At 30.1% G+C, this 22648-nt stretch overlaps 3 protein-coding genes across 4 annotated transcripts; all 3 read right to left on the bottom strand.

Annotated features, from left to right (window-relative positions):
- Positions 1 to 2866: 2866 nt before the first annotated feature.
- On the bottom strand, positions 2867 to 19325 carry LOC127904172 (12-oxophytodienoate reductase 2-like). Of its 2 annotated transcripts, XM_052446331.1 has the most exons (5): positions 5141 to 5362; positions 4476 to 4616; positions 4195 to 4325; positions 3816 to 3977; positions 2867 to 3602 (listed from the first exon to the last, which is right to left on the bottom strand). In XM_052446331.1, exons 1-5 carry the CDS (start codon positions 5209 to 5211, stop codon positions 3010 to 3012), a joined length of 1098 nt encoding a protein of 365 aa, XP_052302291.1. In that variant the 5' UTR covers positions 5212 to 5362; the 3' UTR covers positions 2867 to 3009. The 2 variants fall into 2 exon arrangements, with proteins under 2 accessions (XP_052302291.1, XP_052302292.1); XM_052446332.1 differs by lacking the exons at positions 4476 to 4616; positions 5141 to 5362 and adding an exon at positions 19187 to 19325.
- On the bottom strand, positions 11557 to 14096 carry LOC18104318 (12-oxophytodienoate reductase 2). The gene is made up of 5 exons (XM_006376079.3): positions 13871 to 14096; positions 13205 to 13345; positions 12929 to 13059; positions 12550 to 12711; positions 11557 to 12337 (listed from the first exon to the last, which is right to left on the bottom strand). The coding sequence occupies exons 1-5, from the start codon at positions 13939 to 13941 to the stop codon at positions 11745 to 11747; spliced, it is 1098 nt and encodes a 365-aa protein (XP_006376141.3). The 5' UTR covers positions 13942 to 14096; the 3' UTR covers positions 11557 to 11744.
- LOC18104317 (12-oxophytodienoate reductase 2) lies at positions 17686 to 20016 on the bottom strand. Its single transcript, XM_006376078.3, has 5 exons — positions 19855 to 20016; positions 19337 to 19477; positions 19056 to 19186; positions 18678 to 18839; positions 17686 to 18454 (listed from the first exon to the last, which is right to left on the bottom strand). Exons 1-5 carry the CDS (start codon positions 19923 to 19925, stop codon positions 17862 to 17864), a joined length of 1098 nt encoding a protein of 365 aa, XP_006376140.1. The 5' UTR covers positions 19926 to 20016; the 3' UTR covers positions 17686 to 17861.
- Between the last annotated feature and the right edge of the window lie 2632 nt (positions 20017 to 22648).

Consider the following 22648-nt stretch of genomic DNA (forward strand, 5'->3'; position numbering starts at 1 on the left):
GCAAATAATATACATGTTATTTTATTTTATTTTATTTTATTTTATTTTACCGACCATTTGACGGCATTGCCGATCACAGAAGGTCAGCCTCTCCCGACCTACCCAGATTATCGCCTTCCTATGTGGAAGGAAATGAGCAGTACTACTGTTAATGCTGAGACCCATGAGGAGACAGATGGATTTATTCTCTTTTAGAGATAACAATTCTTATTGCTTGGATCTTTTCCAACGTAGGAAGAAATAAGAAAGAAGGTGTAGTGGTCAAGGGACGAGATGAGAGAGACCACAGTGACTAACAAGCCTTATAGACTAATGAATTCGGTTAGTTGGGAATATTAGGTAGGGAGGGTCAGACCCTCAAAGGGAACTTTCAGAAAGAGAGGACAAAGCGGATTAGCTTTCTTGTCTTTTTTTTTCACGTTGATGTTATTTAATTTTATAAAATTGCATCTTTTTTTTTCTTTTTACATATATATGAGCATATAAATATTTGTTAAAAAAATAAAAATAATGTCGATGAGTAGAGTCATGTTTTTTTTTATTAAATTTGACTCCTAACAGCCAGATCAATGATGTGTCTTCTAGTTTTTAGAGACCAATATAGAGCTAACACGATATTTTTAATCTTAAAACAAGTTCAATAATAGGTTGATGAGTTTTGGTCAAGTTAGCGTCAAGTTTTTATTAAGCTTAAATTTGGATTTTAATGGTTAAGTTGACGTGTCTTCAAGTTTTAGGGTCGACGTGGGCCTATCATGATGTTTTAAACTAATAACAAGGTCAATAGTAAGTCCACAACATAGTTTTAAAACCGGCCCTGCCTGGCGGGTCGATCCAGGACTGGAACCAGGCCAAGTTGAAGAAAAAATAGGGGAAGGAAAAACCCGGTGTGACCCGGCTGACCCGACAGGTTGACCCGACAAGACCCGATCAAAAACCTGGTTGCAACCCGTTGACTTTTGTTTTTTTTACTAAAACGACGTTATTTTTTTTTAAAAAAAATTTGACCCGGGAGACCCAGTCAAAACCCGGAACCCGAGCCTTGGACCGGGCCGGGTCTAAAAACTATGGTCCACAAGTATCCTTTGAGTAGGGTCCAACGCGGAACAAGCATAGTATTCTTTTCAACTTTGATTTGTAATAAAATAAATAATAGATAGTGATGATAAAAAAAGTCAAGAAATATATATAAATAAATAAAAACTAAAAAAATAATCAAGTTGCAAGACTCATGATTTATGGTCTGACATTAACTTTATGAGCATCTATAAAAACTAAATGATTTGTGAATAAGCTGGAAATATAATTTAGACAATAAATGATATTTAAAATTAATATAGAAAAAACACATAGTTAAAGTAATATTTTCTCAGAAATGATGTGATAAAGATGATTTTTATCTTCTCTTAAGTATAACCAATTTTTTTTTTTAGATTTTTGGAACCAATCTATATTTTAAGATTCTTAGTTTTTTAAAAGAATTACGTTGTAACTCCATGTTTTATATTTTCTATTAATTTTCAAAGGTTTTATTTTTATCAGATGAAACAAAATTGCTTAACTATTATAACCTAAGACTCAATTGTGATGTGGATTTCTCTATTCAATCCATGTTGCAATTGTTAATCGAGTATTGCTGAATTTGTTTTTCCATTTATTTAGTTATGTAGTTTCAAGAGTTTGCATCTTGGTTTTTAAACTTTATTTTTCTTATATTTTAATCACAAAATGTTAAGAAATAAGAGAGAAATTCACTTAATAAAAAAAAAAAGAGAAAATTTTCAGCTATCCACATTCTAATAATTAATAAGACTATTTTTAATGTCAATGGATTCACTTTGAAGAGAAAAATTTGATGAAATTTGTTTTTTCCTTTAAATAATTATAAAAAGTATATCGATGAACATAAAAGTTTTTTATTTGCATTGATTTTTTATTCTAAATTGATTAAAGGGTATTTTATGGTCATCTTGATGGGTTTACTAAGAATCTTTTAATGTTTTTGGGGGTATTTTTAGGTTAAAAAAAGTTTAAAATTGGATTTTTAAAATCTAAAAATTTAAACCTTAATTTTTTATCATTGAAGGTAACATAAAAGTAAATAGTTGACAATACATTATTTACCCAATTATATGATGTGTTTTTTATTTTATTTAAAATAGCCCTCAATAATATATTGTTTTCCTATTAAAAACAAATAAAGAAATTCAAGCTCACCTATGATTTTTTTTAGGCTAGTTGTGTGGATTTGTCCTTTTAAGCCCAAGACCCTAGCCTCTATTTAAAAGGCTATTTAACTTTTTTTGTAATTATTTATTTTAATTTAGCATAAAGTTCACTATAAAAACAATTATTAAAATTGAACTTAAAAAATTATCTAACTATTAGATCTTTTATGGGAATATAAATTACTATATAAACCTAATACGCAAATTGTTTTTAATATACTAATGAATATTTAAAAGGAAATAAAATATTTATTTTTTATTTTAAATATTTTATATAATTTCATCACATTAATTACTCTATTTGTTTTATACAAGTATAAAAATTATTGAGTCATGATTGCTTTTTGTTTTTTTTAATGAAATATGATCATTTGCTTTTTTAAAAAAACACATTTTTGTCAAAAACAAAAAACAAATACATGAATATAGGAAGAGTTTTGATTGAAAAATACACATTTTTTCGTAATTTAAATTATTAAGATTTTTTAATACATTTTTATTTTAATTGCCTTTAATTTTTATTTATAAAAAAAAGATATATTTTTGTCAAAATAAAAAAATTCATGAATCAAAAAGGAAAATTTGGATAAAAAATACAATTTTTTTCTTTATAACTTAAATTTTATCTTTCTTACAAATATCTACAGTCTGCTTTTATTATTGAATTATAACTATTTTAATGGTTTACAAAACATTCATAGAAACAATAACTGAAAGCAATTAGACGACAACAATAAAAATACTCAGAGAATACAAGCTTCAACTATGGTGACTCAAAACCCTACGCAGTGTCTTCAAGGAAAGGATAATCAGTGTAACCAACAACAGGATCATGTGTATAAAATGTTTCTCTGTTGTACTTGTTGAGAGGAGCATGAAGTTCAAATCTCCTTGGCAAATCTGGATTTGCCAAGAACAAGCGACCATAGGCGACAAGGTCTCCACGGTTCTCTTCAACAGCTTTGTTTCCATCTTCCCTGTCATAACCACCAGCAACAATGAATGTACTGTTGAAAGCCTTCCTCATAGGCAGCAGACTTTCAGAGAATTTTGTATTCCCTGCGCCTATCTTCATTCTTGGCTCAACCATGTGGCAGTAAGCAATACCGTATTTATTCAAGGATTTAACCATGTAGAGCCCTAGTGCTTCAGGATCTGAGTCTCCTGATTCCATATAGTTTACATGAGGAGACAGTCTTATTCCAAGTTTATCTGATCCTATCTCATTCGCTATAGCCTCAACTATTTCCAAAGGGAATCGGCAGCGGTTCTCCAGTGATCCACCATATTGGTCTGTTCTGTTGTTTACTTGATCTTTCATAAACTGGTCAATTAGATATCCGTGAGCCCCATGGATCTCAACTCCATCAAAACCTATAAAAAGCACAGAACAAGCTTTAAGTGATGGTGTATATTATTTATGAAACCCAATTTGCAGATGTTTCCAACAAAAAAACTTTACATTTTTGTTTTGAGTGGGATGAAGCTAAAGTTTCTAAAATGCCGTGCAATCATGTATTGTTCAGCTTGTTGAAGTCCTGTAAGAAAATTCAGAGTTTCCAAAATATCTGAGATAGAAAGTTTTACCAGCTTCTATTGCGTTCCTTGCAGCAATTCTGAAATCATTGACTATTTGAGGGATTTCATCTGTCCTTAGACGCCTCGGAGGTGTGAACTCCATGCCTTCAACTTGAGAAGATATTGGCTTGTCTGTAGAAGAGACCGGAGCCTGCCCATCTGGCTGGAAACCTGCAAATGCCAATAATATAGAAAAATTAATTAGTAACCATATTAATCTTTTCATTTTTTGAAAATGACTTTGCTAATCATATTAACTGACAAGAAAGTATGGCCCATAAACACAAAGCAACATTAATCATTGTTACAGATACTGGAAACAGAACTTTAACATGCTAGGAACAAAATTAAAATCTATGCATCAATGAGATTAAAGGCAATAACTCACCGCTATTTGACACCCTCCCAACATGCCAAATTTGACAGAAGAAAATACCTCCTTTGGCATGGACAGCATCCACGATGGGCTTCCATGCTTCGACTTGCTCTCTGGTCCAAATACCTGGAGCATGCAGGTACCTATATATATTCAAATGTAAGATTATGAACACACTGAAGTGTCAGTGTAACAAAATCAAATATTGAATTTACGTTGCTCTGTTCCAGTAATCGCAACAAAAAGTAGAAAGTTAGATTGAGTATGGCATCAGGCATGGCTGATGGAATTACCCTTGTGCTGTGTCAGAAACTCCAGTGGCTTCAGATATGAGAAGACCCCCCTTCGTGGCTCTCTGGGAGTAGTATAGAACGGCATGCGGCTGAGGAACATTATCGTAAGATCTCTGTCTAGTCAATGGTGCCAGGACAATTCTGAAAAAAACATGTAATTAATCACTGAAGTAAATATAATAAAAATGATAGTCAAAGAAAGCAGTATATCCATCGCATTAACTATTTATTAAACCTGGGAATTTACATGATTATATTTCCCGGGCATGAGTTGGTGATGAAAACCAGGAAATCAAAGAACAAACAACTACGATACGGGTAAATTACCTAAAGCATTACCCAACAATAGTAAAAAAGTTTTGGATGATCTTATAACAAATTCATTACCCAACATATCAAAGGAAACAGAAAAATCAAGAAGAAAGAAAAAGGAAAGGTCATATACTAATTTCTTCTTCAAGTCATACATATCGATTTTTAATGATCAACAAGACTTCACAGAAGAATTCTGAACACAGAAGCAGCATTTTGCTGCTGAAAACAGAAAAGCTAACTGAGATCACAGCAAGTCATCTACATCGAACCATGCAAATTCAAGGAAATGGATATACACGAAACCATACTGTACATTAAAGAAAAGGGAGATAGCGTGAGTAATCAGGTACCTGTGAGAAAGATTAAACTTGCCCATCTTGTATGGGGTGAGAAGAGGCAACGTGGGAGTCTCAGCAACCATTCTTTCTTGCAGTTGATTAATTGTTATTGTGGTGGTTCACTAAGAACTTGTAGGAGTAGGTATGAGAGAACCAGGTAAGCGTGGTGGGCTATTTATAGTTTTAAATGCTTCTTTTGACTTGGAAAAAAAAAGTGATGACGTTTGCAGGTACGTATTACAGAGGAGGGAACAAATTTGAAAGGTAGAATCCATCTTTATTATAATTATTTTGAAGGGTATTATTGAATTTGAACCTGGACGCAGAAATAGAAGAATTCAGATTGTCGTCATTCAGGCTTCAGCCCACAGATGAGTTGCTACTGTTCTAATACAAAGGTCACGAGTTAATTGCACATATGGTCCTTGTACTATTTCAGTTTGATTAATTGAGTCCCCCAACTATTAATTTCATGCATTGTCTGAAAGAAATTAAATTAACCGAGGAAAATATTTATTTTCCTAAAAAAGTTCATGAATCAGTTTTCTTGAGTTGGATTGAACTTAATATGAGTTTAGTTTTCAATTAGAAATTGTTTTTCATCGAAAACATATTTTGTGTGTTAATCATCCTATTTTAAGTTCCTAACACTTTATGCGGACCACCTTATTATGAGTCTCAAACACAACATATTTGTATGAGTCGTTTCATTATGAATCTTTAACACAACACCTTTATACAGGTCGTCTCATCATGGATCCCACCACTAAGATTTTGAATAATAGTAATTGATGCAAATAAAAACAACACGCTAGTTCCTGAACATTTTTTTTTTTGGTAAGAGAACCTTCTCATTCCCTCCTACACAATATGTCATGTTCTACAACATTTTTTGGTCATGGTTGTTTTACGATACAAAACAAAGAAAAATAATCATGAAGGATTGTGAAAGGATAAAAGAGTTTGTTACATGTTAAAACTCTCAAATACCAAAAATATCACGAGTATAGGGAGACAATCAAAATATTAAATTTTTATTCATTTATGTCCACTTGTCAAAAAGCTATTATAATTTTTTATATAGAAAAAACTAAAAAACTTTAATAACATTGAATAGGAAAAATATTCTCTAATAAAAGAAATTAAAAATGCATAAATGTTATGTTCCGAGATCATTCAGCCGCCTTGGATTATTTGGGGCGGAGGTGAGGAGAAATGTCATTTGACTATCAAAACGATGATAATTTGTTATGTTAAAAGAGGAAGATCTGAGTATTGTTAATTCGATTGCACAAAAAATGATGAGATCTTTTTTTATATAATATATAGTATCATAATCAAATAACAGGCCCCACGTCATGTCATGGTTTAGAACAAAATTAGCCATTTAATTCACGCGTCACCCCTGGTCGTATTTTTATTTTATAAAAAAAAATACTTGCTATATAGGCTGCTTTAATGTGGTTTTTTAACATAAAAAAATTTCAAAATATAAATTAAAAAACCTATGCAAGTATCTCATTAAATAAATTAATAATTATTTATGTTAATAAATAAAAAAAATCTTTAACAATAACCAAAAAACAAATTGATAAAATTAAGAGATGAATATAAATAAAGATATTCAACTACACAAAATGAGACATTCACCTGATTGTATTTACTGAATTTATTTATTAAAATCAATAAAAAATAAATCCTCAACCTAAAAACTTATGACTTAAAAGATAAACACAAATGAAATTAACAAAATAAATTCATGCCCTAAACAAATACTATGCAAGACCAAACACACCAACAATATTATTTAAAAATAAATATTTTTTATTTTGAAAAACAAACCTCATTTGTATAAAACCCGAAAACAATTCTAGATGAATTAACATAACATCTTGAAAAATCTAACACAAACAAAACAACTCTAAAAAAACTTATATAATGGCATGCAAAACTCGTGATCTGAATTATAAGATAGAGATAAATTTATAGAAAAGAAATTGAAGATAATTACAAAACCAATATTTTTTCAAGAAAAAAAAAAAACAAATGCAGAGTAATAAGATTGTATGAAGCTGAATCTCTAACAAATCAAAAGTCGAAAGATAAAATCAAGAAAAAAAATCAATTACACAAAATGATTTAAAAAATAAGGGTGAAAAAACATAACATTAATTAGAGGGCAACTAATAATACGACTTGATTTGTGTTGCGTGGTGGGTCGTAATTTTTTTTTTACTATTCTGACTATTCTGATATTTTTTTTTTCATAATAAAAAGTATAAGTGTAAATCAAAAACTTTATCTCATGGAATTAGGCTATAAAAGGATTAAATCAAAAGAAAACTTTCGAGGATGAAATTTGTGAAAAAAAAGGATGAAAATAAAAAATAAAAAAAGAGAAAAGAGCTTCCCTATTTATATGAACAACGAAGTAGCCGGGGAAAAAAAATCAATTCTTATAGTATATTTGTTAGTGCGCTATCAAATGCCATTACAATTTAATTTAATATGTTAATAAACAAAATAACTTAAATGAGAATATAATATAATTGTTGTCCAATAAATTTTATGCTGCTTAAAAAGTAACTAGTGATATCTAATTAGTTACTCTCTAAACATACTTTAAATGAACAAATAGGAGAGATAAATTTTAGATAAAGATATTCTTATCATTTTTTGTGATTATAAGTTTTATTTTCTCTCTCTTCTTTATATTTCTCTTTTTTATTTTTAAGGTGAGTCCATGGAATAACTACAAGAATGCCACTAAATACTCTCTGAGCACCATAAAATTTTTCGTTGTCCTCCCTTTTCTCCATAAGTTTCAAGTGCAAATTTGTTTATGAAAAATATTAAATTTCATTTTCATGCACCCCCAATTAAATAGATAAACCTTGGGTATCATTGTGATTCCATAAATGTTAAAATAGTAATATATACAGTAGCTATTGATTGAAAAAAAAAAAAAAGATCCATCTAAATTTCAAATCTTTTTAATTTTGGAACGTAAATTTTAAAGCTTTTTTATTTTAAAATTTAAATCTTTGAAACCCCTAATTAATTCACCTCCTATATATTGTTGTCTTAATCTTAGAACAAGAAGTTAAATATTTAATCAAAATATTAAAGTTCTTTCATTGATTTCTTTATTGTATTTTGAAGTTATAAGTTATAATAAAATGTTATATAACACTTGTGATGACTATAGACAATGGAAAACAACTCTAAACCTCAACTATTTTTTTTTATAAGCACAATGTATATATATTCAACAACTATAATAGTAATTTTGGGCTGAAATTTATGATCAACATTTATACTAATTGGAATGAATATATTTTTATTAGTTTAAATATGTATTTTTAGTGTTGTTCTATTGTAATTCTAGTTTTTATCTTTTAGTTATTTGAATATATATATTAGTATGTTAGTTGTTTTGACATTTTTAAATAATGTCATCACTTTTAGACGATTCTATATTTTAAAAAAAAATTCAACAATAGCTAATTAAATAGTTTATTTTATTTTAAAAATACTTTTTAAATTTATATGCCTCTCCCCCTTCTCTCTATCTCTTGAAAAAAAGAAATCTTAAAACCTATTTTTTTCTAAAGCAGTCATTTAGCGAATCACTAGCGATAACATCTTCTTTTTTTATCCTTATTCATGGTTTTAAATTATGTGGTTTTTATTGTTATTATTATTATTATTATTATTATGTGTTTATAGATCTAGCTAGACTTTGTATTTAGATATGTTAACTATGTATTTTTCTTACTTACCAGGGGTTGTCTAATTTTAGATTAAAGTCCAACGGTTGTTTCTAGCTTGATAGAGAAGATTCATAATTAAGAATAAACTAAAACTGCTCAGTGTTTCACTGTGTAAATCCACAGTTAAACGCTGAGCAGCTGCTTTCCCTTTTTTTTTTTTTTACTTTTTTTTTAAGTTGTTTTGTTTTATTTTTTTTAAGCTGTTTTTTTTTTATTTTTTTAAAGATTTTTTTTGTTCAATTTGTTTTTGTTAATGTTAAATTTTTTTCTATTTAGTTATCAAACTTTCATGATATGAGTTCCGGGTTTGACGGGTTAACCCAAATTTTTTTTTCTGATTTACTTTTTAATTAATTATTTTTTCGAGTGTAGTCCAAAGTGAAACGCTGAGCTGTTTTTTTTTTTTACTTTGTTTTTTTAAGCTGTCTTTTTCTTTGTTTTTTTTAATGAATTTTTTTTTGTTGATGTTAAATTTTTTTCTATTTAGTTATCAAACTTTCATGACACGGGTTCCGGGTTTGACGAGTTAACCCGGATTTTTTTCTGGTAAATAGCTAAAAGGAATCAGTGTTTTACTGTGGACTCCACAGTGCAGTCCACAGTAAAACACTGATTCCTTAGGCGTTTTTTTTTTTAAGTTGTCTAAGTTTTTTTAGCTGTTTTTTTTATGCTTTTTGGGATTTTTTTTTGCTTCTTTCTTTTTTTTTTAATTAATTTTTTTCTTTTAGTTTAGTTTGTTAATATTAAATTTCTTTCTATTTAGTTATTAGACTTTCATGACACATATCCCGAGTTTCACGGGTTAACCTGGTTTCACGGGTGAACCCAGTTAATTCCGGGTTGACCCGTCAATTTTTTATTATTATTATTTTCATAAATATTTTTGTTTAATTTAGTTTGTTAATGTTAATTTTTTTTATTTAGTTATCAGACTTTCATGACACAAATACTGGGTTAACAGGTTAACATGGTTTGACGAGTTAATCTGGATTTTTTTTCTTTTTAATTAAACTTTCACGATGCGAATTCAAGGTATGACGGGTTAACCTGGTTTGAAGGGTTAACCCAATTAATTCATATTTTTTTTTTCTTTTTTTCATTAATTTTTTTCTTTTTAACTAATCTATTTAATTATCACACTTTTATGACACGACCTTGCAGTCAGACCTACGTCCAATGCTATTGGGTCTGGTATTGCAGTCTAGACACTTTTATGCTAAGGGTTAACCCAAGTTTAATGTTATTATTAATATTATAAACATTACTCTTGGGTCAGGCGTTGCAACCAAACCTGAGACTCTTGGGTATAATTTTGCAAAAAAACCTAACACTTTTAGATCTTGGCTATTTTTAAAATACAAAAAATAATTGACCCGCGGCATCGCGCGGGGCATATAACTAGTATTTAATGATTTTGGATCTTTCATCGACGATTCTATATGTTCAAGATGTAATCAACTCCTGTATAGTCAACTCAAATTTTAAAAAAATGTAGAGGGTTTTATTTGTCATCTGAATTATTGAAAGGTGTAGTTTTTTGTTATTATTATCGTCGTCGTCATCATTATCGGTAAACAAAATATATCAGAAAATTAGCAAATACAAATGGAAATATCAACAAAATATTTCTGTTGGTATACTACGACAAATTTTTTCGATTGAATATACTCTTGCCGTATCCATCGGTAAACACAGACAAAAATATTATCTTGATATATACTGGAAGAATTACGGTGAGAAAAGAAAAAAATAAATCTAACAAGTATGATGATGTGTCATTTTTATAGACAGAATTACTGACGCAAGTCCATTGATAAATAAGAGTTTGAACTAGAAAAAATAAGAGTTTGAGCGATAAAAATGAATTTAATCCAAGCCAAATGGTATTAGAGGTAAAAGAAGAAGAAGAAGAAAATAAAGAGAAAAGGAAACCGTAAATTTTTTTTTTAAAAAAAGAGATAGCAAGAGAAAAAGAGAGTTCTGAGTTGAAAATAGAGGTAAATAGAGATGCTCTGAACCAACTAGTAGAAAAGGGAAAAGCATAAAAAGAAAAAAAGAAAAAAAATAAAAATAGAACAAAAAAATAAAAAGCAAAAATCTAAGAGAAATAAAAACCCGAAGTAGAGAGAGACCGTGCCATTCAATTGTTTTTTTGATATACTCATGAATATTTAAAGAGAATAAAATATTTATTTTTTTTAAAATATTTTATATAATTTCATCACATTAATTACTCTATTTGTTTTATACATATATAAATATTATTGAGTCATGATTGTTTTTTTGTTTTTTTAATGAAATATGATAAATGTTTTTTTTTTTATAAAAACTATACCACAAATAAAAAACACATTTTTGTAAAAAAAAAAAAACAAATACATGAATATAGAAAGAGTTATGATTGAAAAGATACATTTTTTTTTCTTAGTTTAAATTATTAAGATTTTTATACATTTTTATTTTAATTGCCTTTAATTTTTATTTATAAAAACATATTACTAATAAAAAAAAGATATATTTTTGTCAAAATAAAAAAATACATGAATCAAAAAGGAAAATTTGGATAAAAAATACAATTTTTTTCTTTTTAACTTAAATTTTTATCTTTCTTTCAAATATCTATTTTAATTGAAAACTGAATTACTTCATAGTATCTAATTCAATCAGAAATGTGTATTGCTGACCAGATGCTGGTCTACAATCTGCTTTTTATTATTGAATTACAACTATTTTATTGGTTTACAAAACATTTCAACTCGTAGAAACAATAATTGAATGCAATTAGACGACAACAATAAAAGTACTTAAGAGAATACAAGTTTCAACTATGGTGACTCAAAACCCTACGCAGTGTCTTCAAGGAAAGGATAATCAGTGTAACCAACAACAGGATCATGTGTATAAAATGTTTCTCTGTTGTACTTGTTGAGAGGAGCATGAAGTTCAAACCTCCTTGGCAAATCTGGATTTGCCAAGAACAAGCGACCATAAGCGACAAGGTCTCCACGGTTCTCTTCAACAGCTTTGTTTCCATCTTCCCTGTCATAACCACCAGCAACAATGAATGTACTGTTGAAAGCCTTCCTCATAGGCAGCAGACTTTCAGAGAATTTTGCATTCCCTGCGCCTATCTTCATTCTTGGCTCAACCATGTGGCAGTAAGCAATACCATATTTATTCAAGGATTTAACCATGTGGAGTCCTAGTGCTTCGGGATCTGAGTCTTCTGATTCCATATAGTTTACATGAGGAGATAGTCTTATTCCAACTTTATCTGATCCTATCTCATTCGCTATAGCCTCAACTATTTCCAAAGGGAATCGGCAGCGGTTCTCTAGTGATCCACCATATTGGTCTGTTCTGTTGTTTACTTGATCTTTCATAAACTGGTCAATTAGATATCCGTGAGCCCCATGGATCTCAACTCCATCAAAACCTATAAAAAGCACAGAACAAGCTTTAAGTGATGGTATATATTATTTATGAAACCCAATTTGCAGATGTTTCCAACACAAAAACTTTACATTTTTGTTTTGAGTGGGATGAAGCTAAAGTTTCTAAAATGCCGTGCAATCATGTATTGTTCAGCTTGTTAAAGTCCTGTAAGAAAATTCAGAGTTTCCAAAATATCTGAGAGAGAAAGTTTACCAGCTTCTATTGCGTTCCTTGCAGCAATTCTGAAATCATTGACTATTTGAGGGATTTCATCTGTCCTTAGACGCCTCGGAGGTGTGAACTCCATGCCTTCAACTTGAGAAGATATTGGCTTGTCTGTAGAAGAGACTGGAGCTTGCCCATCTGGCTGGAAACCTGCAAATGCCAATAATATAGAAAAATTAATTAGTAACCATATTAATCTTTTCATTTTTTGAAAATGACTTTGCTAATCATATTAACTGACAAGAAAGTATGGCCCATGAACACAAAGCAACACTAATCATTGTTACAGATACTGGAAACAGAACTTTAACATGCTAGGAACAAAATTAAAATCTATGCATCAATGAGATAAAAGGCAATAACTCACCGCTATTTGACACCCTCCCAACATGCCAAATTTGACAGAAGAAAATACCTCCTTTGGCATGGACAGCATCCACGATGGGCTTCCATGCTTCGACTTGCTCTCTGGTCCAAATACCTGGAGCGTGCAGGTACCTATATATATTCAAATGTAAGATTATGAACACACTGAAGTGTCAGTGTAACAAAACCAAATATTGAATTTACGTTGCTCTATTCCAGTAATCGCAACAAAAAGTAGAAAGTTAGATTGAGTATCAGGCATGGCTGATGGAATTACCCTTGTGCTGTGTCAGAAACTCCGGTGGCTTCGGATATGAGAAGACCCCCCTTTGTGGCTCTCTGGGAGTAGTATAGAACGGCATGCGGCCGAGGAACATTATCGTAAGATCTCTGTCTAGTCAATGGTGCCAGGACAATTCTGAAAAAAAACATGTAATTAATCACTGAAGTAATTATAATTAAAATGATAGTCAAAGAAAGCAGTATATCCATCGCATTAACTATTTATTAAACCTGGGAATTTACATGATTATATTTCCCGGGCATGAGTGGGTGATGAAAACCAGGAAATCAAAGAACAAACAACTACGATACGGGTAAATTACCTAAAGCATTACCCAACAATAGTAAAAAAGTTTTGGATGATCTTATAACAAATTCATTACCCAACATATCAAAGGAAACAGAAAAATCAAGAAGAAAGAAAAAGGAAAGGTCATCTACTAATTTCTTCTTCGAGTCATACATATCGATTTTTAATGATCAACAAGACTTCACAGAAGAATTCTGAACACAGAAGCAGCATTTTGCTGCTGAAAACAGAAAAGCTAACTGAGATCACAGCAAGTCATCTACATCGAACCATGCAAACTCAAGGAAATGGATATACACGAAACCATACTGTACATTAAAGAAAAGGGAGATAGCGTGAGTAATCAGGTACCTGTGAGAAAGATTAAACTTGCCCATCTTGTATGGGGTGAGAAGAGGCAACGTGGGAGTCTCAGCAACCATTCTTTCTTGCAGTTGATTAATTGTTATTGTGGTGGTTCACTAAGAACTTGTAGGAGTAGGTATGAGAGAACCAGGTAAGCGTGGTGGGCTATTTATAGTTTTAAATGCTTCTTTTGCCTTGGAAAAAAATAAGTGATGACGTTTGAAGGTACGTATTACAGAGGAGGGAACAAATTTGAAAGGTAGAATCCATCTTTATTATAATTATTTTGAAGGGTATTATAGAATTTGAACCTGGACGCAGAAATAGAAGAATTCAGATTGTCGTCATTCAGGCTTCAGCCCACGGATGAGTTGCTACTGTTCTAATACAAAGGTCACGGGTTAATTGCACATATGGTCCTTGTACTATTTCAGTTTGATTAATTGAGTCCCCCAACTATTAATTTCATGCATTGTCTGAAAGAAATTAAATTAACCGAGGAAAATATTTATTTTCCTAAAAAAGTTCATGAATCAGTTTTCTTGAGTTGGATTGAACTTATTATCGAGTTCAGTTTTCAATTAGAAATTGTCCTCTATCAAAAACATATTTTGTGTATTAATCATCCTATCTTAAATCCCTAACACTTTATGCGGACCATCTTATCATGGATCTCAAACACAACATATTTGTATGAGTCGTTTCATTATGAATTTTTAACACAACACCTTTGTGTAGGCCGTCTCATCATAGATCCCACCACTTAGATTTTAAATAACAGTAATTGATGCAAACAGAAACAACGCGCTAGTTCCTAGACATTTTTTTCTCGAGAGAGAACCTTCTTATTCCCTCCTACACAACATGTCATGTTCTACAACATCTTTCGGTCATGGTTGTTCTACAACACAAAACAAAGAAAAATAATCATCAAGGATTGTGAAGCTTTAAAATCAATTGATGCAAACGAGAATGAAGGATAAAAAAGTTTGTTACATGTCAAAACCATCAAATACTAAAAACATCATGAGTATAGGAAGACAACTAAAATATTTAATTTTTATTCATCATTGTCTCCACTTGTCAAAAAGTTATTATAATTTTTTATATAAAAAAAACTAAAAAACTTTAATAACATTGAATAGGAAAAATATTCTCTAATAAAAGAAATTAAAAATGCATAAATGTTATGTTCCGAGATCATTCAGCCGCCTTGGATTATTTTGGGCGGAGGTGAGGAGAAATGTCATTTGACTATCAAATGTTAAAAGAGGAAGATCCGAATATTGTTAATTCGATTGCATAAAAAATGATGAGATCTTTTTTTATATAATATAGTATCATAATCAGATAACAGGCCCCACGTCATGTCATGGTTTAGAACAAAATTAGCCTTTCTATAAATGTTAAAATAGTAATATATACAGTAGCTATTAATTGAAAAAAATAAAAAAAAATAAAAGATCCATCTAAATTATACTTGAAAAAAAAATCCAATGCTGCAAAATATCACTTTCTTTTCCAAATTCTCTTACAAATTTGCTTATTTAGTCTAGAAGTACATATATTTATTTTTAGAACTGGCCTGTTAAAATAACAAACATCTTAGTTATTTTTTAATTTAATTTAATGTAACAATAAATATTTAAAATATTAATATTATATATATCGTTACATTTTATAAACTATATATATGAAATATTAATTTCTTCTCCTTCTCCTATTCCCCTATCTCCACCTATCCTTCTCTCAATCTTAGTTATTAAACCCGGATCGACCCGGCAGATCGATCTGGGACTCGGTCAACTCGGTGATTGGACCGATCCGGGTAAGACAAAAGATCGGGATGAGCAAAAACCCGAAAAAACTAGGTTGACCCGTGACCCAGGCGACTCAACAAAACCTGGTTGAGACCCGGTTTTTTTTTTCAAATGTGTTTTTTTTCTTAGATAGAGACTCCTTTTCTATATATATATATTTTTAGTTAATTAGTAACCCTTTTCAAAGTTCACTATATAAATATTAGAAGAATGTTTTAATTTTTAAATATGAGATTTGAAACCCTTTAGTATATATATTTTATGTTTACAAGAAAATAATTATTTTTTCAATATGAAATTTGAAGTTTTTTAGTACATATACTCTATATTCATATGAAAAAAGTTTTTTTTTTCGACGTAGGATAAAAAATCTTTTGAAATAATCTCTTAAACCTTTTTGTAATTTTAGTTTTTATTTGAATAGATATATTAATTAGTATGTTAGTTGTTTTGACATTTTTAAATAATGTCAACACTTTTAGACGATTCTATATTTAAAAAAAATCAACAATAGCTAATTAAATTTATATATATGCCTCTCCCCCTTCTCTCTATCTCTTGAAAAAATCAAATCTTACAACCTATTCTTTGCTAAAGCAGTCATTTAGCGAATCACTAGCGATATATAACATCTTCTTTTTTTTATCCTTATTCATGGTTTTAAATTATGTGGTTTTTATTATTATTATTATTATTATTATTATTATTATGTGTTTATAGATCTAGCTAGACTTTGTATTTAGATATGTTAACTAAGTAATAGCAGGGGTTGTCTAATTTTAGATTAAAGTCCAACGGTTGTTTCTAGCTTGATAGAGAAGATTCATAATATTTAATGATTTTGGATCTTTCATCGATGATTCTATATGTTCGAGATGTAATCAACTCCTGTATAGACAACTCAAATTTTAAAAAAATATAGAGGGTTTTATTTGTCATCTGAATTATTAAACGTCATCATCATTGGTAAACAAAATATACTAGAAAATTAGCAAATATAAATAGATATATCAATAAAATATTTTTATTGATATACTACGATAAATTTTTTCGATTGAATATATTATTGCCGTATCTATCAGTAAACACATACATAAATATTATCTTGATATATACTGAGAGAATTACAGTAAAAAAATAAATAAATCTAATAAATATGATGATGTATCATTTTTATAGACAGAATTACTGACGGATTCAAGTCTATCGATAAATAAGAGTTTGAGCGATAAAAATGAATTTAATCTAAGCCAAATGGTATTAGAGGTAAAAGAAGAAGAAGAAGAAAAAAAATAAGAAACCTTAAATTTGAAAAAAAAAAAAAGATAGCAAGAGAAAAAGAGAGTTCTGAGTTGAAAATAGAGGTAAATAGAGATGCTATGAAACAACTAGTAGAAAAGGGGAAAGAATGAAAAGAAAAGAAAAATAAAAATAAAAACAAAACAAACAAAATGTAAAAATCTAAGAGAAATAAAAACCCGAAGTAGAGAGAGATCATGCCATTAAATTGTTTTATTTTATATACTCACGAATATTTAAAGAGAATAAAATATTTATTTTTTATTTTAAATATTTTATATAATTTCATCACATTAATTACTCTATTTGTTTTATACATATATAAACATTATTGAGTCATGATTGTTTTTTTTTTAAAAAAAAAAAATTATACCACAAATAAAAAACACATTTTTGTAAAAAAAAAAAAAAACAAATACATGAATATAGAAAGAGTTATGATTGAAAAGATACATATTTTTTCTTAGTTTAAATTATTAAGATTTTTATATATTTTTATTTTAATTGCCTTTAATTTTTATTTATAAAAACATATTACTAATAAAAAAAGATATATTTTTGTCAAAATAAAAAAATACATGAATCAAAAAGGAAAATTTGGAAAAAAATACAATTTTTTTCTTTATAACTTAAATTTTTATCTTTCTTACAAATATCTATTGTAATTGAAAACTGAATTACTTCATAGTATCTAGTTCAATCTGAAATGTGTATTGGTGACCAGATGCTGGTCTACAATCTGCTTTTATTATTGAATTATAACTATTTTAATGGTTTACAAAACATTTAAACTCATAGAAACAATAATTGAGAGCAATTAGACGACAACAATAAAAATACTTAGAGAACACAAGTTTCAACTATGGTGACTCAAAACCCTACGCAGTGTCTTCAAGGAAAGGATAATCAGTGTAACCAACAACAGGATCATGTGTATAAAATGTTTCTCTGTTGTACTTGTTGAGAGGAGCATGAAGTTCAAATCTCCTCGGCAAATCCGGATTTGCCAAGAACAAGCGACCATAAGCGACAAGGTCTCCACGGTTCTCTTCAACAGCTTTGTTTCCATCTTCCCTGTCATAACCACCAGCAACAATGAATGTACTGTTGAAAGCCTTCCTCATAGGCAGCAGACTTTCAGAGAATTTTGGATTCCCTGCGCCTATCTTCATTCTTGGCTCAACCATGTGGCAGTAAGCAATACCGTATTTATTCAAGGATTTAACCATGTAGAGCCCTAGTGCTTCCGGATCCGAGTCTCCTGATTCCATATAGTTTACATGAGGAGACAGTCTTATTCCAAGTTTATCTGATCCTATCTCATTCGCTATAGCCTCAACTATTTCCAAAGGGAATCGGCAGCGGTTCTCTAGTGATCCACCATATTGGTCTGTTCTGTTGTTTACTTGATCTTTCATAAACTGGTCAATTAGAAATCCGTGAGCCCCATGGATCTCAACTCCATCAAAACCTATAAAAAGCGCAGAACAAGCTTTAAGTGATGGTGTATATTATTTATGAAACCCAATTTGCAGATGTTCTAACTTCATTTCCAACACAAAAACTTTACATTTTTGTTTCGGGTGGGATGAAGCTAAAGTTTCTAAAATGCTGTGCAATCGTGTATTGTTCAGCTTGTTAAAATCCTGTAAGAAAATTCAGAGTTTCCAGAATATCTGAGATAGAAAGTTTACCAGCTTCTATTGCGTTCCTCGCAGCAATTCTGAAATCATTGACTATTTGAGGGATTTCATCTGTCCTTAGACGCCTCGGAGGTGTGAACTCCATGCCTTCAACTTGAGAAGATATTGGCTTGTCTGTAGAAGAGACCGGAGCTTGCCCATCTGGCTGGAAACCTGCAAATGCCAATAATATAGAAAAATTAATTAGTAACCATATTAATCTTTTCATTTTTTGAAAATGACTTTGCTAATCATGTTAACTGACAAGAAAGTATGGCCCATGAACAAAAAGCAGCATTAATCATTGTTACAGATCTGGAAACAGAACTTTAACATGCTAGGAACAAAATTAAAATTTATGCATCAATGAGATTAAAGGCAATAACTCACCGCTATTTGACACCCTCCCAGCATGCCAAATTTGACAGAAGAAAATACCTCCTTTGGCATGGACAGCATCCACAATGGGTTTCCATGCTTCCACTTGCTCTCTGGTCCAAATACTTGGAGCATGTAGGAACCTATACATATTCATATGTAAGATTATGAACACACTGAAGTGTCAGTGTAACAAAACCAAATATTGAATTTACGTTGCTCTCTTCCAGTAATCGCAACAAAAAGTCGCCAGTTAGATTGAGTATGGAATCAGGCATGGCTGATGGAATTACCCTTGTGCTGTGTCAGAAACTCCAGTGGCTTCAGATATGAGAAGAGCCCCCTTTGTGGCTCTCTGGGAGTAGTATAGAACGGCATGCGGCTGAGGAACATTATCGTAAGATCTCTGTCTAGTCAGTGGTGCCAGGACAATTCTGAAAAAAACATGTAATTAATCGGTTGTATTTTTCGTTGATTAACTTTTCTAATAACAAACAAACATAAAAAAATTTGTACCAAAACTCACTTTTCGTGAATCAAAAGCAGCCTAATACAAAAAGTTTTGGATGATCTTATAACAAATTCACTACCCAGCATATCAAATGAAACCAGGAAATCGATTTTTAATGATCAACAAGACTTCACAGAAGAATTCTGAATACAAAAGCAGCATTTTGCTGCTGAAAACAGAAAAGCAAACTGAGATCACAGCGTGTCATCTACATCAAACCATGCAAACTCAAGGAAATGGGTATACACGAAACCATACTGTACATTAAAGAAAAGGGAGATAACGTGAGTAATCAAGTACCTGTGAGAAAGATTAAACTTGCCCATCTTGTATGGGGTGAGAAGAGGCAACGTCGGAGTCACAGCAACCATTCTTTCTTGCAGTTGATTAATTGTTATTGTGGTGGTTCACTAAGAACTTGTAGGAGTAGCTAGTTATGGAGATTGGAGAGAACCAGGTGAGCGTAGTGTGCTATTTATAGTTTTAAATGCTTCTTTTGACTTGGAAACAAAAAAGTGATGACGTTTGCAGGTACGTATTACAGAGGAGGGAACAAATTTGAAAGGTAGAATCCATCTTTATTATAATTATTTTGAACGCAGAAATAGAAGAATTCAGATTGTGGTCATTCAGCCCACGGATGAGTTGCTACTGTTCTAATACAAAGCACATGTGGTCCTTGTACTATTTCTGTTTGATTAATTCAGTCCCCCAGCTGTTACTTTCATGCATTGTCTGTCCCTCTACTATCTATTCCAATTCCAATTTGAATTTGAGTCCTCCGTTTGAGATACCATTAGCTAGCTGAGAATGGTACAAATGAAAATTGAAATGATGACGAGGTAAAATATTTTCATTTGAAAACAAAAATTAAATATGTGAGGATTGACATGACATCATCTAATTAACTTGGTGGATTTAAAGGCTGGTTAATAAAAATATAATTTGACTAAAAATAAATATTCAAGATAAGATTTTATTTTTAAATATTGAGATTAAAACATTTAGGATCGATTCGAATCAACTCGGGTTAACTTGTTAATTCTCATGTCGGGTCAAGAGACCATAATAACCTCATAAAAAAATCAAAATAAATTATGAAGCTCAATTTTCAATAAATTCACTATTGAAGGATGAAATTGAAAAATAAATCAATTAAAAAAATATAAAAAAAATGACTCGAGTCAACTCAGGTTAACCAACCAAACTCATAACCTAGGTCATGAGACCGATAACCCAATAGAAAGCAAACTAAAACAAATTATTAAATTTAATTATCAATCAACCAAATGTTGCAAAATAAAATTGAATAAAGATTCAATTAAAAAATAAATATAAAAAATGAATCAAGTCAACTTGAGTTAACACGCCAAACTCGTGACCCGAGTCAAGAAACGAGGATAACCTCATAAAAAAAAATTAAAAAAAAATAATAAAGCCTAATTATCAATGAACCCATTGCGTAAGGATAAAATTTAAAAACAAAGTCAATTAGAAAAAGGGTAAAAAAACTCGAGTCAACTGAGTTAACTCATTAAACTCGCAGTATGGGTCATAAGACTAGGATAACCTTAAAAAAAATTAAATTTCAAAAACAATATGAAGTCCATCCCCCTATATTTTGAAGAATGGAATCTAAATTGAAAAATCAATTAAAAAAAAAACACAAAAAACGACTTAAGTCAAACCGGGTTTACCCGCCAAACCTGTGACCCGATTCATGAAACGATGATAACCTCATAGAAAGAAAATCAAAATAAATCAAGAAAACTAATTTGCAATCTACCCAATGTTGAAGGATAAACTTGTAGAAAAACATTATTAAGGAAAAGGGGAAAAAAACTCGAGTTAACTTATCGAACTTATATAATTCAGGTGATGAAACTGAGATAATTTCATAAAAATTAAATTAAAAAAATTATAAAGTTCAATCCCCAATAAATATAATATTGAACGATGTAATTAAAATAAAAAAATTGAAAAAAAATCTCAAAAAAAAAATTATTCTAGTAAATAGTATTTTATAATGAGAAAGTACTATATTACAATCCCCCTCTTCTTTTAGTTTTTTTTTTTTTTAATTAATACATGTTTTTTAATAAATTGTAAAAATATAAAACCGTCTGAAACATTACTAAATACATTCAACATGTGAATCTAATAAATGAATTTGATTAAATTTGTCAAAACCGTTGATTTGACCTTAAACTTGTCAAAACTCTCAACAAATGCCGTCCTTTTCAATCTGGATTTTGTCTTCGTCAACAATCTCCTCCATGGGCATTATCGTCTTTCCCGACCATCTCCTTCATGACTCACGATACTTATTTTGCACTCCTTTATATACTACTATGCCTTAGGGCTTCTTCAAGGGATTTGCTTAAACCCTACTAGTTATTGCAGACAACTGGTCTAGTTACATATATGCCCCTAGAACTTTATCATTTGATCAATTAAGTTCTTTTACTATTCATTTGATTTATTGAGTCCCCGTGATATCTATTTCGTTCATAATTAGAGCCCTCAGTTTGAGACGTGGATGATATGTTGGATGAGTGACACACGTCTTAATTTATCCGTGTTTTAACATGATCTTTATTTTCTTGAAAAAATAAATTAGTAACAAGTAAATAAAAGAAAATATATATTATTAAAAAAATAAAAAAATGATTTAAAACTAATAACAAATTCATTTTAAAAATCAAAAGAAATTTGAGAAATTATGAAAAAAAGAAATAAACTAAAACTTCATAAGTCACGTTGAGAAGGAAGTAAAATGAGGAGGAAAAATTTAAAATCATAATGAGAAATATATGAAAGAACTTAATAAAAACAAAAAAGTAATTGATTTATAAAATTAAAAAATATTGTTTTAATGGCTTTGATTAATTGATTTTGTGTTTTTGGAATTCTCAATCATTTTTAATTCCTTTGAATTTTTCTTAATTGTGAAATTATTTAAATCTGATTTTTATTTTCATGTTACAAATTCTTTTTTGAAAACGAAGATGAGTTTATTGAGACAATTCCACCATTCTCAGCTAATGGGATCTCAAACGGAGGACCCAAATTGGAATTGGAATAGATAGTAGAG

Source organism: Populus trichocarpa, chromosome 13 (genome assembly GCF_000002775.5).
Source record: "Populus trichocarpa isolate Nisqually-1 chromosome 13, P.trichocarpa_v4.1, whole genome shotgun sequence".
Taxonomy (NCBI): domain Eukaryota; kingdom Viridiplantae; phylum Streptophyta; class Magnoliopsida; order Malpighiales; family Salicaceae; genus Populus; species Populus trichocarpa.

What these genes read in the sequence shown, in the direction of transcription:
- LOC18104318 (XM_006376079.3), bottom strand. Translation starts at nt 13,941, where the DNA reads ATGGTTGCTGAGACTCCCACGTTGCCTCTTCTCACCCCATACAAGATG. An exon ending in TGGGAGGGTGTCAAATAGCG is followed by an intron (nt 12,712 to 12,928) that starts GTGAGTTATTGC and finishes TGGCATTTGCAG; the next exon opens with GTTTCCAGCCAGATGGGCAA. An exon ending in AAGGAACGCAATAGAAGCTG is followed by an intron (nt 12,338 to 12,549) that starts GTAAACTTTCTC and finishes TGCTTTTTATAG; the next exon opens with GTTTTGATGGAGTTGAGATC.
- LOC18104317 (XM_006376078.3), bottom strand. Translation starts at nt 19,925, where the DNA reads ATGGTTGCTGTGACTCCGACGTTGCCTCTTCTCACCCCATACAAGATG. An exon ending in GTTTCTGACACAGCACAAGG is followed by an intron (nt 19,187 to 19,336) that starts GTAATTCCATCA and finishes GAATATGTATAG; the next exon opens with GTTCCTACATGCTCCAAGTA. An exon ending in GAGGAACGCAATAGAAGCTG is followed by an intron (nt 18,455 to 18,677) that starts GTAAACTTTCTA and finishes CGCTTTTTATAG; the next exon opens with GTTTTGATGGAGTTGAGATC.
- LOC127904172 (XM_052446331.1), bottom strand. Translation starts at nt 5,211, where the DNA reads ATGGTTGCTGAGACTCCCACGTTGCCTCTTCTCACCCCATACAAGATG. An exon ending in GTTTCTGACACAGCACAAGG is followed by an intron (nt 4,326 to 4,475) that starts GTAATTCCATCA and finishes GAATATATATAG; the next exon opens with GTACCTGCATGCTCCAGGTA. An exon ending in TGGGAGGGTGTCAAATAGCG is followed by an intron (nt 3,978 to 4,194) that starts GTGAGTTATTGC and finishes TGGCATTTGCAG; the next exon opens with GTTTCCAGCCAGATGGGCAG.